The sequence below is a fragment of the Octopus sinensis genome, linkage group LG14, assembly GCF_006345805.1.
Source record: "Octopus sinensis linkage group LG14, ASM634580v1, whole genome shotgun sequence".
Taxonomy (NCBI): Eukaryota; Metazoa; Mollusca; class Cephalopoda; order Octopoda; family Octopodidae; genus Octopus; species Octopus sinensis.
Window position 1 is genome coordinate 34,432,756 of NC_043010.1, and position 20,598 is coordinate 34,453,353.

A 20,598-nucleotide genomic window follows, 5' to 3' on the forward strand; every position below is an offset into this window, starting at 1 on the left:
TGTGTATGTGTGCTTATATATATATATATATATATATATATATATGCACACACACACATACAGACAGACAGGTGAGAAAGAATTAAGTAACTTGATAGATATATAATTAGATAAACAGACAAATAAATATATGATAGATAAATAGATGGATTAACAGGCAGATAGATAGATGCATGAGTAGATGAGTACATTTCTGACACCCACCACCTCCAAACAGAAGATAATTAACAACATACTTTATACAAAAAGTAAACCAATATGAACCAGAAGCAAATGTCAATTAGAAACCTACAGTTGACAACTGGAAAAATATTTCAAGTTTGGTTCTTTTTTTTTGTTAATTTTTCTAAGAAAGTTTTTCTGTTTTTTTATTTCATTTTTCAAATTTTGCGATTTTTTATATTTAAAATTTTTTAATATTTTTTATCTAATTTAAAAAATTATCAAATGTAGGTTTACAATTTTATTTATTTTAGTTCCAAGTAATATGTAATATATAATGTGTATGTACTCATGTTTTGAGTTCTATGTTGATATTTGTATCACCAAACACACAACACACATACATATATATATATATATATATATATATATATATATATATATATATATATATATACACATCTATGTGTATGTATATACATACAAACATACGTATATGTGTATAAAGATTTTTTTTGTTTTATCTTAAGTGATCTATGATTGTACCTGACTGTTTATCTTTTCAATACAGTTTAGTTGTCTGAAAACCTGTTTTTTTTTTTTACCCCACCTAGTTAAGTTATTGATGACAAAAGATAGATAGATAGCTAGACAGATAGATAGAGAGAGAGAGATTTGAAAGACATGAGCAAATTTAATTATCATCCTTGTATGCACTCGTTTTGATATTAAGCTACTAACCAAAGACTATCCTTGGGTACAGATACAGACACATACACACATCCATGCACACAAACATGGATGTATAAAAGGCAAATGAAGGAAAAATTTTTGTAACAATAATAATAAATTTTGGTCGGCGGGTATATTTAATACCAGTATATGACTGGTATATATTTAATCATCCATGGCAGGATATTTACTAATAATAATAATAATAATAATAATAATAATAATAATGATAATGATGCTGATGCTGATGGCTTCTTTATTTACCACAAGAGCAATAAAAATAGGCAAGGCAATATATTACAAGACAATTGAAATCAATAACTGTGTAATGAAAAAAATATGGTTTGAAAACATATATATATACATATAAATAATCCTTTCTACTATGTGTATATAAATAATAATGGTTGTTTCTAACATAGGCACAAGGTCAGAAATTTTGGGGAAGAAGAAAATCAATTCAATTGCCTCCCTCCTCCCAACGATGAAAGACTAAGTTGACCTCAGAATGTAAAAAGCTAGAACAAATGTTGAAAAGCATTTTGTTCAAACTCTAATGATTTTGCTAACCCACCACTCTATACTAATAATAATAATAATAATAATAACAATAATAATAATAATAATAATAATAGTTACAAATTTTTAGTGGAAATAGTAGAATTTGTTATATCAACCCCAGTACTTGACTGGTACTTTATTGTATTGACAATGAAAGGATGAACAGGCAAAGTTGACCTTGGTAGGATATGAAATCAAACAATAGTAGTTGTAATTATAATAATAATAATCATAATCATAATAATAATAATAATCATAATCCTTTCTACTGGAAGCACAAGGCTTCAAATTTAGGGGAAGGGATTAAGTCGATTACATCAACCCCAGTGTGTAACTGGTACTAATTTTATCAACCCCAAAAGGATGAAAGGCAAAGTCGACCTTGGCGGAATTTTGAAGTCAGAACGTAACGGCAGACGAAATACTACTAAGCATTTCACCTGGTGTGCTAACAATTCTGTCAGCTTGCCGCCTTAATAATAATAATAATGATTTATTAATTAGGTGCAAGAATCCTTTGTCTTTTTTGCAGGAAGCTTGCAAGAAGTTAAGTAAGAGTCAGGGCCTTGTTGAAGGACAAGGCATAGAATTATTTGATTGTAGTGATACCTAAGTTGTAAACATCAGTTTTTGAACCACTTAGCTCTTGCACATTATCAGTACAACAACAACAAACAATTGTAAAAATAATAATGACAATAATTTCCTTATTAGAAATAGGTGTGTGTGTGATGATTTTTATGGTAAATATCCTTATAGCTACTGAAGAGTTGTGGGAGGAATAGGTGTTCTTCAAGCCATACTTCTGTGCACTTTTATTGTTCATTATTAGTAGCTTTACACCTATTGTATTGAAGTAGTAGTAGTTATAGTAACAGTAGTAGTAGTAGGGGCATGTCACAACAAGATATGACCAGGTATATGTCACAATGGAATATGACCAGGCACATGTCACAATTAGATATCACCAGTTACACATCACAATGAGATATGACCAGTCATGTGTCACACCGAGATATGACCAGGTACATGTCATAAGGACATATGACCATTTGCCATGTCACACTACAAAATATGACTGGTATTATATCAAAATGTGACTTGCTTTTTTTTTATTTAATTTTTTTCTCCATATTTTTTTCTGATTAATTTTATAATAATAAATAACTACTAAGTAAAAACACCACACCCATAATGAACCAAAGAAAGAAAATAAAAAAATAGAAATTTACCCCAATTCTTCCAAAAATGCAAATAAAGAGCTTAAAGAAAAAGGGTTATCTTCAAATTATATATAATCATATATAACCTATATTCAACTAGTAACAACATTATTATTAAATTACAATATTTATATTGTCAATTATCATTATTAAACTACTTATATGTACTCTAATCAAAACTATTATTATTATTGAAAGTAAAATTAGTAGTAGTAGTAGTAACAGTAGTAGTACTTTGCACAAGATTAGTTTCTACCTTGAATAGGCAGGAAGTATAGTTTATTGAATTAAACCTCTTGGTATATAACTGGTATAATTAATAAAATGACTTTGTGTTCTTCCACATTTTGAGAAATGTAAGAAGAAAAAAAAGTCAAATTATGGCAGGATTCGAACCTAGTGCATTGAAGATGGAAACTAAATACTGCAGGTCATTTAGTCCGGTGCGCTACATTTTTAGAACCTATTCAGCTCCCCCTCCCCTCCCACCCTATTGCAGGATGTTTCCATTATTAATAGCATGATAAAGGAAGAATTAGGACTTCTCAAAGTTATGTATGAAAGCAACGCTAGATTTGTTTGTGTATGTATGTATAGTTACTTGTGTATATATGTGTGTGTGTATTTTCATGTGGTTGGATGCGTAAGTTATCTTATACAGGCGGGATTTTGTTAATCTATTAAGACATATATATATATGTGTGTATATATATGTGCGTGTATATATATATATATATATATACACACAGGTATATATGTATATATGCATATATATATATACATATACATTTATATATATGTAATATATAATATATACATATATATATATGTATATATACATAAAAATCAAATTAAATTAAGAGACCGCAATAATATTCTTTTTTCTTCTTTTTCTTACACGTGTACCAGTTGATATATATGCTAGGTTAATTTTACTGATGCGGTGTATATTACTCAGTGATCGTCCCCTTCTGGTTGAGTCTGAATCATTCCTGTCTGAGAGCATCTCCTGTTCAGAAAGCCACAATAATTCTTTTACTGGTGACCTCCGGCAGCGTGACCTCGATCGTGGATTGTTGAAGGAGTCAGCTGATAAATAGGGAGATGTTGGTGTACCTGCTCTCTTTGTTGGTGGTGTTGAGTTCGCACGAGGTAGTGGCAGTGGAGGTGCACTCGTATCCTCAGAAACAACGATTTTAGGCCGTGGAGGAATTTTGGTCTTTTGATGGCTACTGTTGTCACGAGATGATTTATTGGAGTGCAACCACAGAGCCGTGTCTATCTCGCACGAACTCTCAGTTGCAGTAGACAACTGTGACAAATTATGGTGCTTCTTCTTTTTCCTCTGCCTCTTCTTTCGCTTTGTCAGTGGTGTGGTATCTGAGAAAGCTGCTTCCTCTTCAGTTAGATGATGTATCAATGGCAGGTATGTATGCTGCCTATAAGGGGATTCAATTTTTATTAGACTGACTGGAATGTTCTTTGAGTCCCTTGAATGTTTGCTCTTCTGTTTCTTTTTAGACAACAGCGGCGAAGCTTTGCTAGAAGAGTTCCCTTTCTGAGATTTCTGTTTGGAATTTGGATTAGCTTCACCTACTTTCCGCATGGATTTCTCGGACAGGGAACTGTCCAAGACTTTCTTATTGGACTTGTTCTTTGAATCTGAATTTGAAGATTCAGTTCTTTCCTTGAATGATCTTTTGTCCTCTGTTTCTTTGAGTTCAGGGATTGTAAGTGATGACTGCTTTAATTTCTTCTTTTTGTGTGTTGAGAGTTCTTCCAGTGAATCTGTTACTTGTTTGGTAATTGATGTCACTAAAGAAGATATTTTATCAACAACAGACTTAGCAACTTTTCCAGTTGATGATTCCTCTTTCTCTTTATTTTCTTTGTTTGGACATTTTGAGTCAGTTTCAGATGGAATTTTTGAAATTGGAGGTGCTATTGACATATGTGTCGTTTTCTCTTCAACAGGTTCCAACTTCACTAATTTCTCAGTTTCAGCAATGAATTTCTTCTGAGAATGTTCACTGCTTGTTATGGATGAAGAATCTGTTGAGATGTTCTTAGATTCTTTGCTTGGACACAATTCACTGGAATTTTCCTTTGTAGAGACTTCTTTGTGTTTTGTCTTTTTCTTTGACAACTTTAATATACTAGAATTATTCTCATTAGTCTTTGAGTCCTCAGAGCTTTCTTCGTTTGACGTACTAGATTTCTTTTTCCGGATTGGAGAGTCTTCAAGAACAGCTTGGGCTTTCTTAGAAATTGCTGAAGAAACTTTCGACAAAGTTTGGCTAACCTTGTTCTCTGTCTTGGAAACACCTTTCTTTATTTCTACTGTATTATTATCTTCCACTACAGAAATCTTGGCTGATGTTTCAACTGAAGAACTTTCAGGAGGAACTGGAATGACTTTACCACTTTCAGAGAATTTTACTTGTGATGTCTTCTTTTGTTTCTTCTTCTTTTTTGTGTCCTCTGGTGTTGTCATAACCTGACTATATTTTAGTTCTTCACTATTGGAAAAGCTCTGATTACTAATTGTGAGATCTGGAGTTTCTGCCACTTTTAATTCTGATGTCATTGCTGGTGAGTCAACATATAAAGGACCTGTTTTTGTTGCCTTACTGGGAGTAGATTGGAAATATTCTTCAATTCCTTTCGATAATATTGATTTCTCATCATCACCATAAGGGAAAGGTGAACGCCTTTTCTTCTTGGTTTCCAAAGAAGTTATTTTTGTATTGGAAGTGCTAGAGTTTTCATTGTCCTTGCTTACAATGTTTGTTTCATCAAGAATTTCAGACTGAACATTTTCATTTGATTCAGAAATATTAACAAAAGATTTCTTATCAGATTTCTCAGCCAGTCTGAAATCAGCATCTTTGAAATCCTCAGAAAATAACAGATGTTTGTCACTACCTGTTCCTTCTGGGGGAGAGCTGATGGATTTTGAAACATGCTTATCCAGCATTGGTTTTCTAGAAAGTTCAAGTTCTGAATCACTTTCATCTAAATCCTCCTTAACAATAGCTGATAAATGTGGTTTCTCTTGTGCAAAGGCCAAATTATTCCCATCTTCAGTTCTGGATAGTTGCTCTACTTTTGCTTGTTTATTTTCTTTCTGAGCAGTCTTGTGAATGTTCTCGACAATCATTTCTCCTTTAACATCTTCCAGCATACTAGCTTGATGAGTAGTCACATCAATTTCAGTTTCAGATGGGAGCAGACTGTACACACACTCATCTGTTCTTTCTTCATTGCTCTCCACAACAAACTCTTTCTGAAGTTCTTCCTCTGAAGATAACTGTCTGTCAGTTTTAGGATAGTCATCTTGAGATTTGGTAGCTTCTGAATCTTTCAATTCTTTCACCAGTGGAATCTGACCATCTCCCTCCTGACTTTTGAAGGCTCCATCTTTACAAAGAGTGTCTGGTGTTTTTTCTTTAGAAAATGATTCTTTATCTTTCTTGGAAGACTGGTTAGACTTCTTCTGTTCTGATGTTGTTTCATTTTCATCTTTTAAAGATGACTTCTTTTTCTTTTTCTTCTTTTTCTTTGGATGGATGTCTTTCTCAGTCTCTTCTTCAGGAGAACATTTTGTGCACGTAACATCCGTAGGTTCATGTGTGGAAACATGATCTTTAATCTCGGGAGTTGCTTCCTTCACTTGATTCTCATTAGGGGCACCATCGATGTCTTTATCAATTATTGTTTCGGGGGAAGATTTGCTCTCTGCCGACTTCAAAGAAGTAGTGTCAGTGCAAGATGAAACAGTTTCTGCAAGTGCAGGAAGTATATGTTGGCTGACATCAGGATCACTTATCATAGGTTCTATAAAATCAGATGAATTGATTGAGTCATCACCATAGCCATATAAATATGGGGATCGCCTTTTCTTTCGTTTCTTCTTTGGCTTTTCTTCCTCAGGTGCAATTATACTTACATTGCTTGCAGCCACAGTTGACTGAACAGGGAAGGTAGGACTAGCAGTAATGGTGGATTCTCCACATTTAACTTCTAACTGCTTTTGCTCCACTTCTGTAATATCTGTTTTCAGTTCTATTTGCTCTGGAGATGATTTGCTAAATGTCTCTGATTCCATTTGAGCTGGACTACTGTCCTTTATCTCCATCTGAGTTGTACTTTCCTCTGTCTTTGACAGAGCTGTATCTTCCGTTGCCTTCAACAGGCATGTACTTTCCTTTATTTCCTGTTGATCTGGACTGTCCTCTGTTTTCAACAGACATGACCTATGCTCTATTTCTAGCTGAGTTGCATTGTCCCATTCAGCAGTTAAATTAACATTGGATGACTCTGTAAATGTTTCCTGAACATCTGAAATCTCAACATGTTTAACAAGATCCACATTTTTACTCTGCTCTTCCTTTTTCTCTGACTGGTCAACAGATGAATGTTCAATGACTCCTATGTCTGTTTGTTCTTTGAGAAGCTGGCAATAAGGCTCAGTGTCAGCTATATTCACAAAAGCTTCAGGTTGTTGGACAGAAGCCGAATCAAAGCCAACTTCTTCTGAATACTTAATGTTGAGTGTGTTGTCATTCAATGGTTCACTGGTAATTTCACTGACTTCGCATTCTATACTTGAGATCTCAGTTTCATGAGTAAGCATTTCTTTACATGGACTGACAACTAATTTATTTACAACTTGCTCAATTTCTTCTATATTAGCATTTTCTTTGATGACACTTGGAGTAAATTCAGAGTCTAGTAATTCAGTTGAAGACTCCTGTTCAGTAATTGCATCGACAAAGTGAGCGTCATGTGACAAATGAGATTCTTCTGTTACTGAATTGATTTTATTCTGTGTTTTTAAAGTATCTTCAGATATTTCAAATTTGTCTTCAACTGCTAAGCTAGTTGGTGGTAATTCTTTCAAAGATTCTTCTATTTCTAGTTCAGCCAATGATTGTATTTCCATTTGGTTTTTAGTTACAGCACTGTCATTTTGATCCAATGAAGCTATATTTGGATCCATACCTGAAGAATCAAACTCAGATTCCTTGGATAATTCTGCTGTTGTTTCAACAAACTGCATCAGCATTTCATTATCAAGAGCAAAGAATCTTGGTTTTTTCTTCTGTTTCTTTTTCTTTTTGTTCTTGATGCCAGTATTCTTTGTGTCAGCATCAGTCTCTTTCAAGAACTGGTCTTTCTCTGTACTGTAATCTCTACAGATGTCTGTCTCTTGTCTTTGATTTTCATCAAATGTTGCCAAATGTTTGTCTGAAAGAATAATTTTATGTTCTTCTTGACTTCTTAGTTCTTCTGGGAATTCAGTCACAACATAACTTGATTCATTTCCAAAACATTCTTTATAAAATTGTTCCGATGATGGCTGAATGTTTTCAAGAGGTTTTTGTTGCTCCAGCTCTGCCTCATTACTTGCTGGTGAAAACTTGCCAATATCTGTTTCTGAGAATTCAGCATTAAAAATGTCCTCTGGCTTTTTTGTTGATGTTTCTTCAGTAAAGTTAGATTTAACTTCATCAAAAGTAACTGGCATAATTTCCTCTTCAGAATGGTCTTTATCAGGCACTGATTTCTCAGCCAAAGAATTTTCAGGAATACTTACGCTACTTTCTTCAAAAGAGCTAGCTGAGGTAAATTCAAATTCTTTTCCTACTGATTCCAAAACACTGACATTATCTAACTCCTTAGCTTGTGGTTCACTCAATTCTTCATGTTGGGTGGCATTCAACTCGTTAGTTTCACACAATTCTCTATTTAATAACTTCATCTGGAAAATATCAACATCTGAACTTACAGTCTCTTTAGAAGTTTCGCAATCAGCCCCATCATGTAATGAGGAACTAGATTCAGCTAGACTGGTGTTAACTGGAAGACTGTAGCTCAATGGTTTATCAATCTGTTGACGCATAGTTCCAAAGAAAACTTCTTTTCTATCAACAAATTCTGAAACATCATCAGACATTTTGTCATTAGGACCTTCTGTGTGATCTTCAACAATTTCTATAATGGAACTCTCCTCAGAGATTTCTTCTGTAGCTTGAGAACTGAGATATTCAGAATGTTCTGGAAAATTGTCAACATGGACATGTTTCCCATCAGCCGAATCAGGAACAGTAGCAATAATCTCTTTAGATAGATTTGCTTCAGTTAATGCTGCTTTATCTGTCTCACTTATAACATCTTCAGATTTCATACTAACATCATCAGACTGGGTTTGCAAGTTGGTCTCTTCTGATGAAATGTTTGCTGATGGAAGCTCAGTACATTTATTGCTTACATCATTTTCTCCACCGAATTCCAGAATAAGATGTTGATTTGATGGATAATCCCCATCAGAATCAGATGAGGATGTTTCCTGAGAAGACTCTGAATGATCTTCTGGTGATTTTGGTCGCTTTGAAACATAGTTCTGTGACAGTTCATTAGAAATCTCTGAACTATCAACTGAAAGCAGAGATGACAAGTCAATAGCGAGTTGTTCTGATGTTTGTGTGAGTTCTTGTGATTCCCTGCGAAGTTTTTCCATATCTGTTGAATCCAGCACATCAGTTGGCTTTTCAGTGTCATCATCGATGATGTTGCTATCATTATCAGCTATTTCATGAGCATTTTCTGCCTTACTACTAATGATATCAGATGACAAGAGCATTTCAGAATAAGTAAGTAGCATGGTTTTTTCAGGATCAGTAGATTTAGTTTGCCAATAAGGTTCTGCTTGAGATGGATAATTCATCAGACTGGGATAATTACTGGTACCATATCGGAATTCATTTTCCTTGCTGAAAGAGTAACAATCAGTTTGGTAACCTGACTTTGAATATTGTGTAACAGATCCTTTTTGATTTACTTTCTGAAGCATATCTTGAATTTGTTCTTCAGTAAAGTATGACATTCTGTCATTCCTTCTTTCATCTGCTGTGAAGTCAATGACAATAGAATCTCTACGATCGTTGCCCTTATCACTTAGTTTCTCCTCATGAGTATTTTTTACAATGATAGTTGTCTCCTCTTCAACCGATTCTTTTCTTTTTGATTCAAAGTTGTCTGAAGTGGTTGTATGTTCAGAAGGAGATTTTGCTATTGTGCATAAAACTTCTTCAGGAGAGTTTGCTAATGTCACACTAGATTTTACAGTTTTCTTTGATGGTGAACTTTCATCAAGGAGATTTGTTTCCTTGGGTTCAGCAATATTCATGTTTACTTCAGTTGAGAAAGTTCCGTACCTCTTTGGTATGACAAATATGTTATGGTAGTTTTTCATGTCATAGTCAGGTACAAAGGTGTGCAATGTGCAACGGAAGCCTTCATATGAAGATGTTGATGAGCAATCAGATTCCATTGAGGATAAGCGTTTCAGCAGTTCACTGTGAGTTTCTATTGGAAATCCTGATTCACTAAGTCGGTGATGTTTCAATGCCATTTTGCATTCCTCATTATCCAATTGACTCTCTTCAACATCTTTACTCATTTCCTCCTCTGAAGACTCAGAATAATTAGGTACATTAATAAACAAGGCATTTGAATAATTACGATGTGGGGACTTTCTACGCCACCTCCGAGCAATTCTGTCTCCAGGAGACAGCTTTGATTTTGATCGTTTTGAACGTGATGTTAAACCATCCCTTTTAGCACTTGAGCGCTGATTTTGCGATTTAGTTGTATCAGAAACGCCAGTGTTTGGTAGTTGTAATTCCAGTGTGCTTGTAAACCTACAGTTTTCATTTTCCTTGGTTCTATTAATGGAACTTTCTGAACTATCTAGATGTTCATCGCTGACATGGAGTTCTTCAGTAATTGGCAATTCAACCATCAGGACATTAGCAAAGATTTCTTCATTTTCATTGGCTGAAGACTTTGACAGAACTTCTGTTGATTGGTCTGTTTCTCGATGCTGATCTGTAGAGAGTTCAGAAAACTCACTGGACTTAAGATTGTCTACATGTTGATTATCTTGGTGTTTTATGTTTTTATCACAAGTGGGTTCTATACTAGTGACAAATTTAGAGCTTTGAAGATTTCCCTGTGTATCAAGATTATCTTTGTCCTTGTTTTTTCCCATTTTTTCAATGAAGTACAGAGTCTCCAATTTCAGCATTAACTGTGTGTCTGGAATGTCTTCAGCATAGTTGGAGTAAAGTGAAGCAACATTTTGTAATTTCTGCTCCATTTGTTCAGTTACCTCAAGATTTACATATTTTGTTTCTGTTTCACTAGGTACAACTAATTCATCAGAGTAAGTTTCTTGGTTGTCCATCACTTCTGTGGATCCCATGGTATCTTGAACTTCTGTAAGACTTGCATCCTGGGGAATGATGGCATTGATGTCTTTTGTTACTTTGCCTTCCATGTTTTCATTTGAGTGGACCATTCCTTGAATGATTTCTGTAATTTTTTGAGAGATTTTAGTTCCTTCAGCTTTGACATCTTGCTCAGAAAGGTTTGCCTTTTCTGTTCGTTTGGTTCCTTCTGATGCCATAGCTACAATTTCACTGAGAAGCAAAGATATCTCTTCTTCTATTATATGTTTGCGCTGAAGAGCTTCTGCCTTTTCCTGTTCAACTTTATTTAAAGTTTTTGTAGTCTCATCTGTTGGTAAAACTAGAGTAATGGATTCATTCACTTCAGACTGAGTGTCATATGTGTATGGAATATCAACTTTCACATGTGGTTCATCTTCAAAAAATATATCCTTAGCATCAAGATATTCATCATCAGAGTTGGACATAAGTGGCGTATTTTCACTGTCAGACACGCATGTTGAACTCATGTAGCCAGGAGTTGCTGTGAACATTGTTCCAGTTGAACTCGCCCAAGAGTCAAGACTACCAGAGAAAAATTCAGGCTGGTCTCGATAACAATAGCTTTTATTTTGCTGAGATAGGTTATTAGCAATTTGTTCTCGCAGTTCCCAGTTAAAATCTTCTCTGTGATCAATGCTGTAATCAATATCTGATGCTGTTTCCTTGAGTTGCTCAAAAGACAGCGGAGAGGTGGATGTTTCTCTGGAAGATGGCTCACTGTGAAGACTACCTTTGGAGAAATCGTCCATCCTGGAATTGAGTCGAAGCTTAACACTTTCCACATCTTCCAGTGGATACTTTTCTATTTCTGCATATTCACTGTCTTTTTGATGGGAAGTAAAATACATATTCCAAACTTCATTATCATCAGTATTTACAGCTTTTGTAACTAAAGATTTTTTCCCCGCAAAACCATGGCTCAGTTGGGTTAAATGGCAGTCTTTGTCAGCTGAAAATTGTAAAGGTGGTGAATAATTCTCTTCATTTTCACTATCACTAATTGAATCATATTCAAGTATTTCATGATATTCTACTGAAGAGTCCCTAGGTACATTATCTTCACAGTCACTAACCTCTTCAAGAGCTGCATGTTTTATGCTATGTTCTTTTCCTCCAGATGTAGAAAACTCTTTGGTTTCCACATCACCAGATATTTGGTTTTCAGTACTGAGAATATCAGCATCTTCAAGAGGATCAGACACAGTATCTTGCCAAGATTCCAAGAAAGTCTGCACAGGTTCTTCCACTTTTGTTCTTACCTGAACTAAAGAGGGGTCTTTCTCTTCCCAATCATTATCCTCTTCAAGAGCTGAATATTGCAAGTTGTCATCTGATGGTTCGATTCTGATTGATGTTACATCATCACCAACACTCTCTCGAACAATAGTCTCAGAAGTAGATATACATTCCAATTTATTTGTAGCAATATCTTTAGTATCAACATCTTGGTGTTTGGTTTTTACATCATCAGATATTTGGTCTTCAGTACTGAGTATATCAGCATCTTCAAGAGGATCAGATGAAGTATCTTTCCAAGATTCCAAGAAAGTCTTTTCAGGTTCTTCCGCTTTTGTTCTTACCTGAACTAAAGTGGGATCTTTCTCTTCCCAATCATTATCCTCTTCAAGAGCTGAATATTCCAAGTCATCATCTTCTTTACCAGGTGTCATAGGTGTATAAAACATTGACCAAACATCAGTTTCATCACTAGTTGTCTTAGCTTCAGTTGAATCTGTCACATCTTTATGGTGAGATGCAGATGGTAAATCCTTAGTACCTTCTATTATACCAAGTTCATTTTCAATGTCATCAACAGACACATAAATGTCATCACTAATGTCGCATTTGTCATTACATGGAACAGTTGAGGACTTTGGGATGACTTCTATATATCTAGATTGTATCACATTGTCAGAATCCTCATCCTCTTCGAGAGCTGAATATTCCAAGTTATCATCTTCTCCACCAGGTGTCATAGGTGTATAAAACATCGACCAAACATCGGTTTCATCACCAGATGTCGTTGCTGTCTTCTCTTCAGAAGAGTCTGTAATATCTCTATGCTGAGATGCAGAATGTAAGTCCTTAGTTCTTTCTATTACTCCAAGTTCATTTTCAATGTCATCAACAGACACATAAATGCTGTCACCAGTGTCCCATTCTTCCTTACACGGAACAGCTGAAGACTTTGGCGCAACTTCTATATGCCTAGATTGTATCACATTGTCAGAATCCTCAGTACTTAGAATATCAGCATCTTCAAGAGGATCAGAGACAGTATCTTTCCATGATTCCATGAAAGTCTGCACAGGTCCTTCAATTGGATGTTTTACTTGCACTAAAGTGTGACCTTTCTCTTGCCAGTCATTATCCTCTTCAAGAGCTGAATATTCCAAGTCATAATCGGATGGTTCAATTCTGACTGATGTCACATCATCACCAACACTTTCTCGGACAATATTCTCAGATGTATTAGTATCAACATGTTGGTGTGTGGTTTTCACATCATCAGGTGTTTGTTCTTCAGTACTCAGAATATCAGCATCTTCAAGAGGATCTGACGCAGTGTCTTTCCAAGATTCTAAGAAAGTCTTTTCAGGTTCTTCCACTTTTGATCTTACCTGAACTAAAGTTGGATCCTTCTCCTTCCAGTCATTATCCTCTTCAAGAGCTGAATATTCCAAGTTGTAATCTGATGGTTCAATTCTGACTGATGTCACATCATCACCAACACTCTCTTGGACAATATTCTCAGAAGTAGGTATTGATTTAAATTTCTTCACATCAATACTTTTTGTACCAACATTTTGGTCTTTGGATTTTCCATCATCAGGTGTTTGTTCTTCAGTACTGAGAATATCAGCATCTTCAAGAGGATCTGACGCAGTGTCTTTCCAAGATTCTAAGAAAGTCTTTTCAGGTTCTTCCACTTTTGATCTTACCTGAACTAAAGTTGGATCCTTCTCCTTCCAGTCATTATCCTCTTCAAGAGCTGAATATTCCAAGTTGTAATCTGATGGTTCAATTCTGACTGATGTCACATCATCACCAACACTTTCTTGGACAATATTCTCAGAAGTAGATATTGATTTCAATTTCTTCACATCAATACTTTTTGTACCAACATTTTGGTCTTTGGATTTTCCATCATCAGGTGTTTGGTCTTCAGTACTGAGAATATCAGCATCTTCAAGAGGATCTGACACAGTATCTTTCCAAGATTCTAAGAAAGTCTTTTCAGGTTCTTCCCCTTTTGTTCTTACCTGAACTAAAGTTGGATCCTTCTCCTCCCAATCATTATCCTCTTCAAGAGCTGAATATTCCAAGTTGTCATCTGATGTTTCAAATTTTACTGATGTCACATCAACATCAATTCTATCTCTGACGACAGTCTCAGAAGTAGATTTTGTAAAGTCAGGAATTTCATATTGTTTTTTAACTATATCCTTAGATTCAACACCTTGGTCTTTGGTTTTTCCATCATCAGATATTTGGTCTTCAGTACTTAGAATATCAGCATCTTCAAGAGGATCTGATGCAGTATCTTTCCAAGATTCTAGGAATGTTTGCACAGGTTTTACGACTTCACTTCTTACCTGAACTAAAGTTGGATCTTTCTCTTCCCAATCATTATCCTCTTCAAGAGCTGAATATTGCAAGTTGTCATCTGATGGTTCAATTCTGACTGATGTTACATCATCACCAACACTCTTGCGGACAATATTCTCAGAAGTAGATATACATTCTAATTTCTTCATAGTAATATCTTTTGTATCAATATTTTGGTGTTTGGTTTTTACATCACCAGATATTTGGTCTTCAGTATTGAGAATATCAGCATCTTCAAGAGGATCTGATACAGTATCTTTCCAAGATTCCAAGAAAGTTTCCACAGGTCCTTTCATTTCTGTTCTTACCTGAACTAAAGTGGGATCTTTCTCCTCCCAATCATTATCCTCTTCGAGAGCTGAATATTCCAAGTTATCATCTTCTTCACCAGGTGTCATAGGTGTATAAAACATCGACCAAACATCGGTTTCATCACCAGATGTCGTTGCTGTCTTCTCTTCAGAAGAGTCTGTAACATCTTTATGCTGAGATGCAGAACGTTGGTGTGTGGTTTTCACATCATCTGGTGTTTGCTCTTCAGTACTCAGAATATCAGCATCTTCAAGAGGATCTGACACAGTGTCTTTCCAAGATTCTAAGAAAGTCTTTGCAGGTTCTTCCACTTTTGTTCTTACCTGAACTAAAGTGGGATCTTTCTCCTTCCAGTCATTATCCTCTTCAAGAGCTGAATATTCCAAGTCGTAATCTGATGGTTCAATTCTGACTGATGTCACATCATCACCAACACTCTCTCGAACAATACTCTCAGAGGTAGATATACATTCCAATTTATTTGTAGCAATATTTTTTGTATCAAGACCTTGGTGCTTGGTTTTTCCATCATCAGGTGTTTGGTCTTCAGTACTGAGAATATCAGCATCTTCAAGAGGATCTGATGCAGTATCTTTCCAAGATTCCAGGAATGTCTGTATAGGTTCTTCTACTACACTTGTTACCTGAACTAAAGTGGGATCCTTCTCCTCCCAATCATTATCCTCTTCAAGAGCTGAATATTCCAAGTCATCATCTTCTTTACCAGGTGTCATGGGTGTATAAAACATTGACCAAACATCTGTTTCATCATGGGTTGCCTTCTCTTCAGAGGAATCTGTGACATCTTTGTGGTGAGACGGAGATGGTAAATCCCTAGTTCTGTCAGTTATACTAAGTTCTTTTTCATTAACAGACACATAAATGTTGTTATCGGAATCCCATTGTTTTGTACAAGAAACAGTTGAAGATTTAGCAACAACTTCTGTATGTCTTGAGTTTATCACATTGTTACTAGAATCATCAGTACTCAGAATATCAGCATCTTCAAGAGGATCTGACACAGTGTCTTTCCAAGATTCTAAGAAAGTCTTTGCAGGTTCTTCCACTTTTGTTCTTACCTGAACTAAAGTGGGATCTTTCTCCTTCCAGTCATTATCCTCTTCAAGAGCTGAATATTCCAAGTCGTAATCCGATGGTTCGATTCTGACTGATGTTACATCATCACCAACACTCTCATGGACAATATTCTCAGATGTAGATAGTGATTCCAATTTCTTCACATCAATACTTTTTGTACCAATATTTTGGTCTTTGGATTTTCCATCATCAGGTGTTTGGTCTTCAGTACTGAGAATATCAGCATCTTCAAGAGGATCTGATACAGTATCTTTCCAAGATTCCAAGAAAGTCTTTTCAGGTTCTTCCACTTTTGTTCTTACTTGGACTAAAGTGGGATCTTTCTCTTCCCAATCATTATCCTCTTCAAGAGCTGAATATTCCAAGCTGTCATCTGATGGTTCAAGTTTCACTGATGTCACATCATGATCATCAAATCTCTCTCTGCCTACATTTTCAGAAGTCACTCTATCAAAAGCCTTTGTTTCAAAATCTTGTTCCTTGGTATCTAAATCACCAGATATTTGATGATCTTCAGTTCTTAGAATATCAACATCTTTAAGATGATCTGACACAGTATCTTTACAAGATTGCAAGGAAGTTTCCATAGGCTCTTCACCTTCTTGTCTTTCCTGAGCTAAATTTGGGTCTTTCTCTTTCAAGCCATTATCCTCTTCAAGAGCTGAATAATCCACTTTAGTGTATGATGTATTTTCTTCTATTTTACTACCATCCTCTGCATCAACAAATTCCATTTTAAGCTCCTCTTCTGCATCAACAAATTCAGCATCTTCCTTATCTGAATATTCACTGTCTTCTGTTGTCTCTTTGTGACTTAAATCCTGATGTTCGCTTTCAACAATTTCTTTCTCTGAGAATAAGTTCCCATCTTCAGTTGTCTGATGCACAGATGTTTTCTCAAAGACACTAGTTTGTGTAACTATTGTATTTGAATCTTGATATTCATAACGACTGCTAGTTTCTTTGTCAGTAGATGAGTCGTCATTATCAGACATCACTTCCTCCTTCTTGTCATTCTCTTCCTCCTCACCATTTTCTGGAGAAGTAGAAAGCATAGCTAACCATATATCATCATCATCTTGATCATCATAATCATCGCCTTTCTTATCAGGTTCTTCTTCCAAAGTTTTTATTTCATCTACTTTTCCTGAAGGTTCTTCATCTGATTGGAAGGTGTCACATGTCATTTTCTTGATATCAGTGTCTTTAATCAAAGAACCTTCAGGTTTGGAAGGTGAACCATCAATATGATCAATGCTTTTGGATTCACTTGTGGTATCTGACTGAAAAAATCCATCTTTGGAAAAACTTTTGGAACTTCGTTCAATTGTGCGGAAATTGGTATCAGGTATTAGAAAAGACTCACATCTATCAATACTGCATTCATCTGTAAAAGAGATATTCTCAGATATTAATGTTTTTTCTTGAAGCATTGAGTCCAACTGCAGAGAGAGATCAAAATGTCTACCACTGATGTTATTTTCAGCAGGTGTTTTGTCATCAGATATCTCTTTCTTTTCAGAATTACTCTCTTTCCTATTTTCTTCACTATCAAGAGAAGGTGCTTGATGTTTCCCACCAGAATTAGAAGAACCTAATAATATGTCAGAAGATTCTGTGACAATTTTGTGCTGAGATATAGATGGTAAATTTCTAGTTACTTGTGTTATACCAAGTTCATTTTCAATGTCATCAACAGACACATAAATATTGTCATCAGAATCCCAATTTCTCTGAGTAGGAAAAGTTGAAGATTTAGCAACAACCTCTGCATGTCTAGATTGCATCACATTGACAGAATCATCAGTACTGAGAATATCAGCATCTTCAAGAGGATCTGACACAGTGTCTTTCCAAGATTCTAAGAAAGTCTTTGCAGGTTCTTCCACTTTTGTTCTTACCGGAACTAAAGTGGGATCTTTCTCCTTCCAGTCATTATCCTCTTCAAGAGCTGAATATTCCAAGTCGTAATCTGATGGTTCAATTCTGACTGATGTCACATCATCACCAACACTCTCTCGAACAATAATCTCAGAGGTAGATATACATTCCAATTTATTTGTAGCAATATTTTTTGTATCAAGACCTTGGTGCTTGGTTTTCCCATCATCAGGTGTTTGGTCTTCAGTACTGAGAATATCAGCATCTTCAAGAGGATCTGACACAGTATCTTTCCAAGATTCTAAGAAAGTCTTTGCAGGTTCTTCCACTTTCGTTCTTACCTGAACTAAAGTTGAATCCTTCTCCTTCCAGTCATTATCCTCTTCAAGAGCTGAATATTCCAAGTCGTAATCTGATGGTTCAATTCTGACTGATGTCACATCATCACCAACACTCTCTTGGACAATATTCTCAGAAGAAGATATTGATTTAAATTCTTCACATCAATACTTTTTGTACCAACATTTTGGTCTTTGGGTTTTCCATCATCAGGTGTTTGGTCTTCAGTACTCAGAATATCAGCATCTTCAAGAGGATCTGACGCAGTGTCTTTCCAAGATTCCAAGAAAGTCTTTGCAGGTTCTTCCACTTTTGTTCTTACCTGAACTAAAGTGGGATCTTTCTCCTTCCAGTCATTATCCTCTTCAAGAGCTGAATATTCCAAGTCGTAATCTGATGGTTCAATTCTGAGTGATGTCACATCATCACCAACACTCTCTTGGACAATATTCTCAGAAGTAGGTATTGATTTAAATTTCTTCACATCAATACTTTTTGTACCAACATTTTGGTCTTTGGATTTTCCATCATCAGGTGTTTGGTCTTCAGTACTCAGAATATCAGCATCTTCAAGAGGATCTGACACAGTGTCTTTCCAAGATTCTATGAAAGTCTTTGCAGGTTCTTCCACTTTTGTTCTTACCTGAACTAAAGTGGGATCTTTCTCCTTCCAGTCATTATCCTCTTCAAGAGCTGAATATTCCAAGTCGTAATCTGATGGTTCAATTCTGAGTGATGTCACATCATCACCAACACTCTCTTGGACAATATTCTCAGAAGAAGATATTGATTTAAATTTCTTCACATCAATACTTTTTGTACCAACATTTTGGTCTTTGGGTTTTCCATCATCAGGTGTTTGGTCTTCAGTACTCAGAATATCAGCATCTTCAAGAGGATCTGACGCAGTGTCTTTCCAAGATTCTGAGAAAGTCTTTTCAGGTTCTTCTACTTTTGATCTTACCTGAACTAAAGTTGGATCTTTCTCCTTCCAGTCATTATCCTCTTCAAGAGCTGAATATTCCAAGTCGTAATCTGATGGTTCAATTCTGACTGATGTCACATCATCACCAACACTCTCTTGGACAATATTCTCAGAAGTAGGTATTGATTTAAATTTCTTCACATCAATACTTTTTGTACCAACATTTTGGTCTTTGGGTTTTCCATCATCAGGTGTTTGGTCTTCAGTACTCAGAATATCAGCATCTTCAAGAGGATCTGACACAGTGTCTTTCCAAGATTCTAAGAAAGTCTTTGCAGGTTCTTCCACTTTTGTTCTTACCTGAACTAAAGTGGGATCTTTCTCCTTCCAGTCATTATCCTCTTCAAGAGCTGAATATTCCAAGTCGTAATCTGATGGTTCAATTCTGAGTGATGTCACATCATCACCAAAACTCTCTTGGACAATATTCTCAGAAGTAGGTATTGATTTAAATTTCTTCACATCAATACTTTTTGTACCAACATTTTGGTCTTTGGATTTTCCATCATCAGGTGTTTGGTCTTCAGTACTCACAATATCAGCATCTTCAAGAGGATCTGACACAGTGTCTTTCCAAGATTCTATGAAAGTCTTTTCAGGTTCTTCCACTTTTGTTCTTACCTGAACTAAAGTGGGATCTTTCTCCTTCCAGTCATTATCCTCTTCAAGAGCTGAATATTCCAAGTCGTAATCTGATGGTTCAATTCTGACTGATGTCACATCATCACCAACACTTTCTTGGACAATATTCTCAGAAGTAGATATTGATTTCAATTTCTTCACATCAATACTTTTTGTACCAACATTTTGGTCTTTGGATTTTCCATCATCAGGAGTTTGGTCTTCAGTACTCAGAATATCAGCATCTTCAAGAGGATCTGACACAGTGTCTTTCCAAGATTCTAAGAAAGTCTTTTCAGGTTCTTCCACTTTTGTTCTTACCTGAACTAAAGTGGGATCTTTCTCCTTCCAGTCATTATCCTCTTCAAGAGCTGAATATTCCAAGTCGTAATCTGATGGTTCAATTCTGACTGATGTCACATCATCACCAACACTCTCTTGGACAATATTCTCAGAAGTAGGTATTGATTTCAATTTCTTCACATCAATACTTTTTGTATCAACATTTTGGTCTTTGGATTTTCCATCATCAGGTGTTTGGTCTTCAGTACTCAGAATATCAGCATCTTCAAGAGGATCTGACACAGTGTCTTTCCAAGATTCTAAGAAAGTCTTTTCAGGTTCTTCCACTTTTGTTCTTACCTGAACTAAAGTGGGATCTTTCTCCTTCCAGTCATTATCCTCTTCAAGAGCTGAATATTCCAAGTCGTAATCTGATGGTTCAATTCTGAGTGATGTCACATCATCACCAACACTCTCTGGACAATATTCTCAGAAG

General features: G+C 35.6%; 1 protein-coding gene across 1 annotated transcript in view; it reads right to left on the reverse strand.

Annotated features, from left to right (window-relative positions):
- Positions 1-2,196: 2,196 nt before the first annotated feature.
- The window catches only part of LOC115219318, a 43,886-nt gene continuing 25,484 nt past the window's right edge, over positions 2,197-20,598 (reverse strand). The window contains exons 9-12 of the mRNA XM_036509379.1: positions 18,395-20,578; positions 17,659-18,074; positions 14,572-15,741; positions 2,197-14,238 (exon numbers count right to left, since the gene is read on the reverse strand). Coding sequence (XP_036365272.1) covers positions 3,535-14,238; positions 14,572-15,741; positions 17,659-18,074; positions 18,395-20,578 — 14,474 coding nt within the window. The 3' untranslated portion in view covers positions 2,197-3,534. The remainder of the gene's footprint in view (positions 14,239-14,571; positions 15,742-17,658; positions 18,075-18,394; positions 20,579-20,598) is intronic.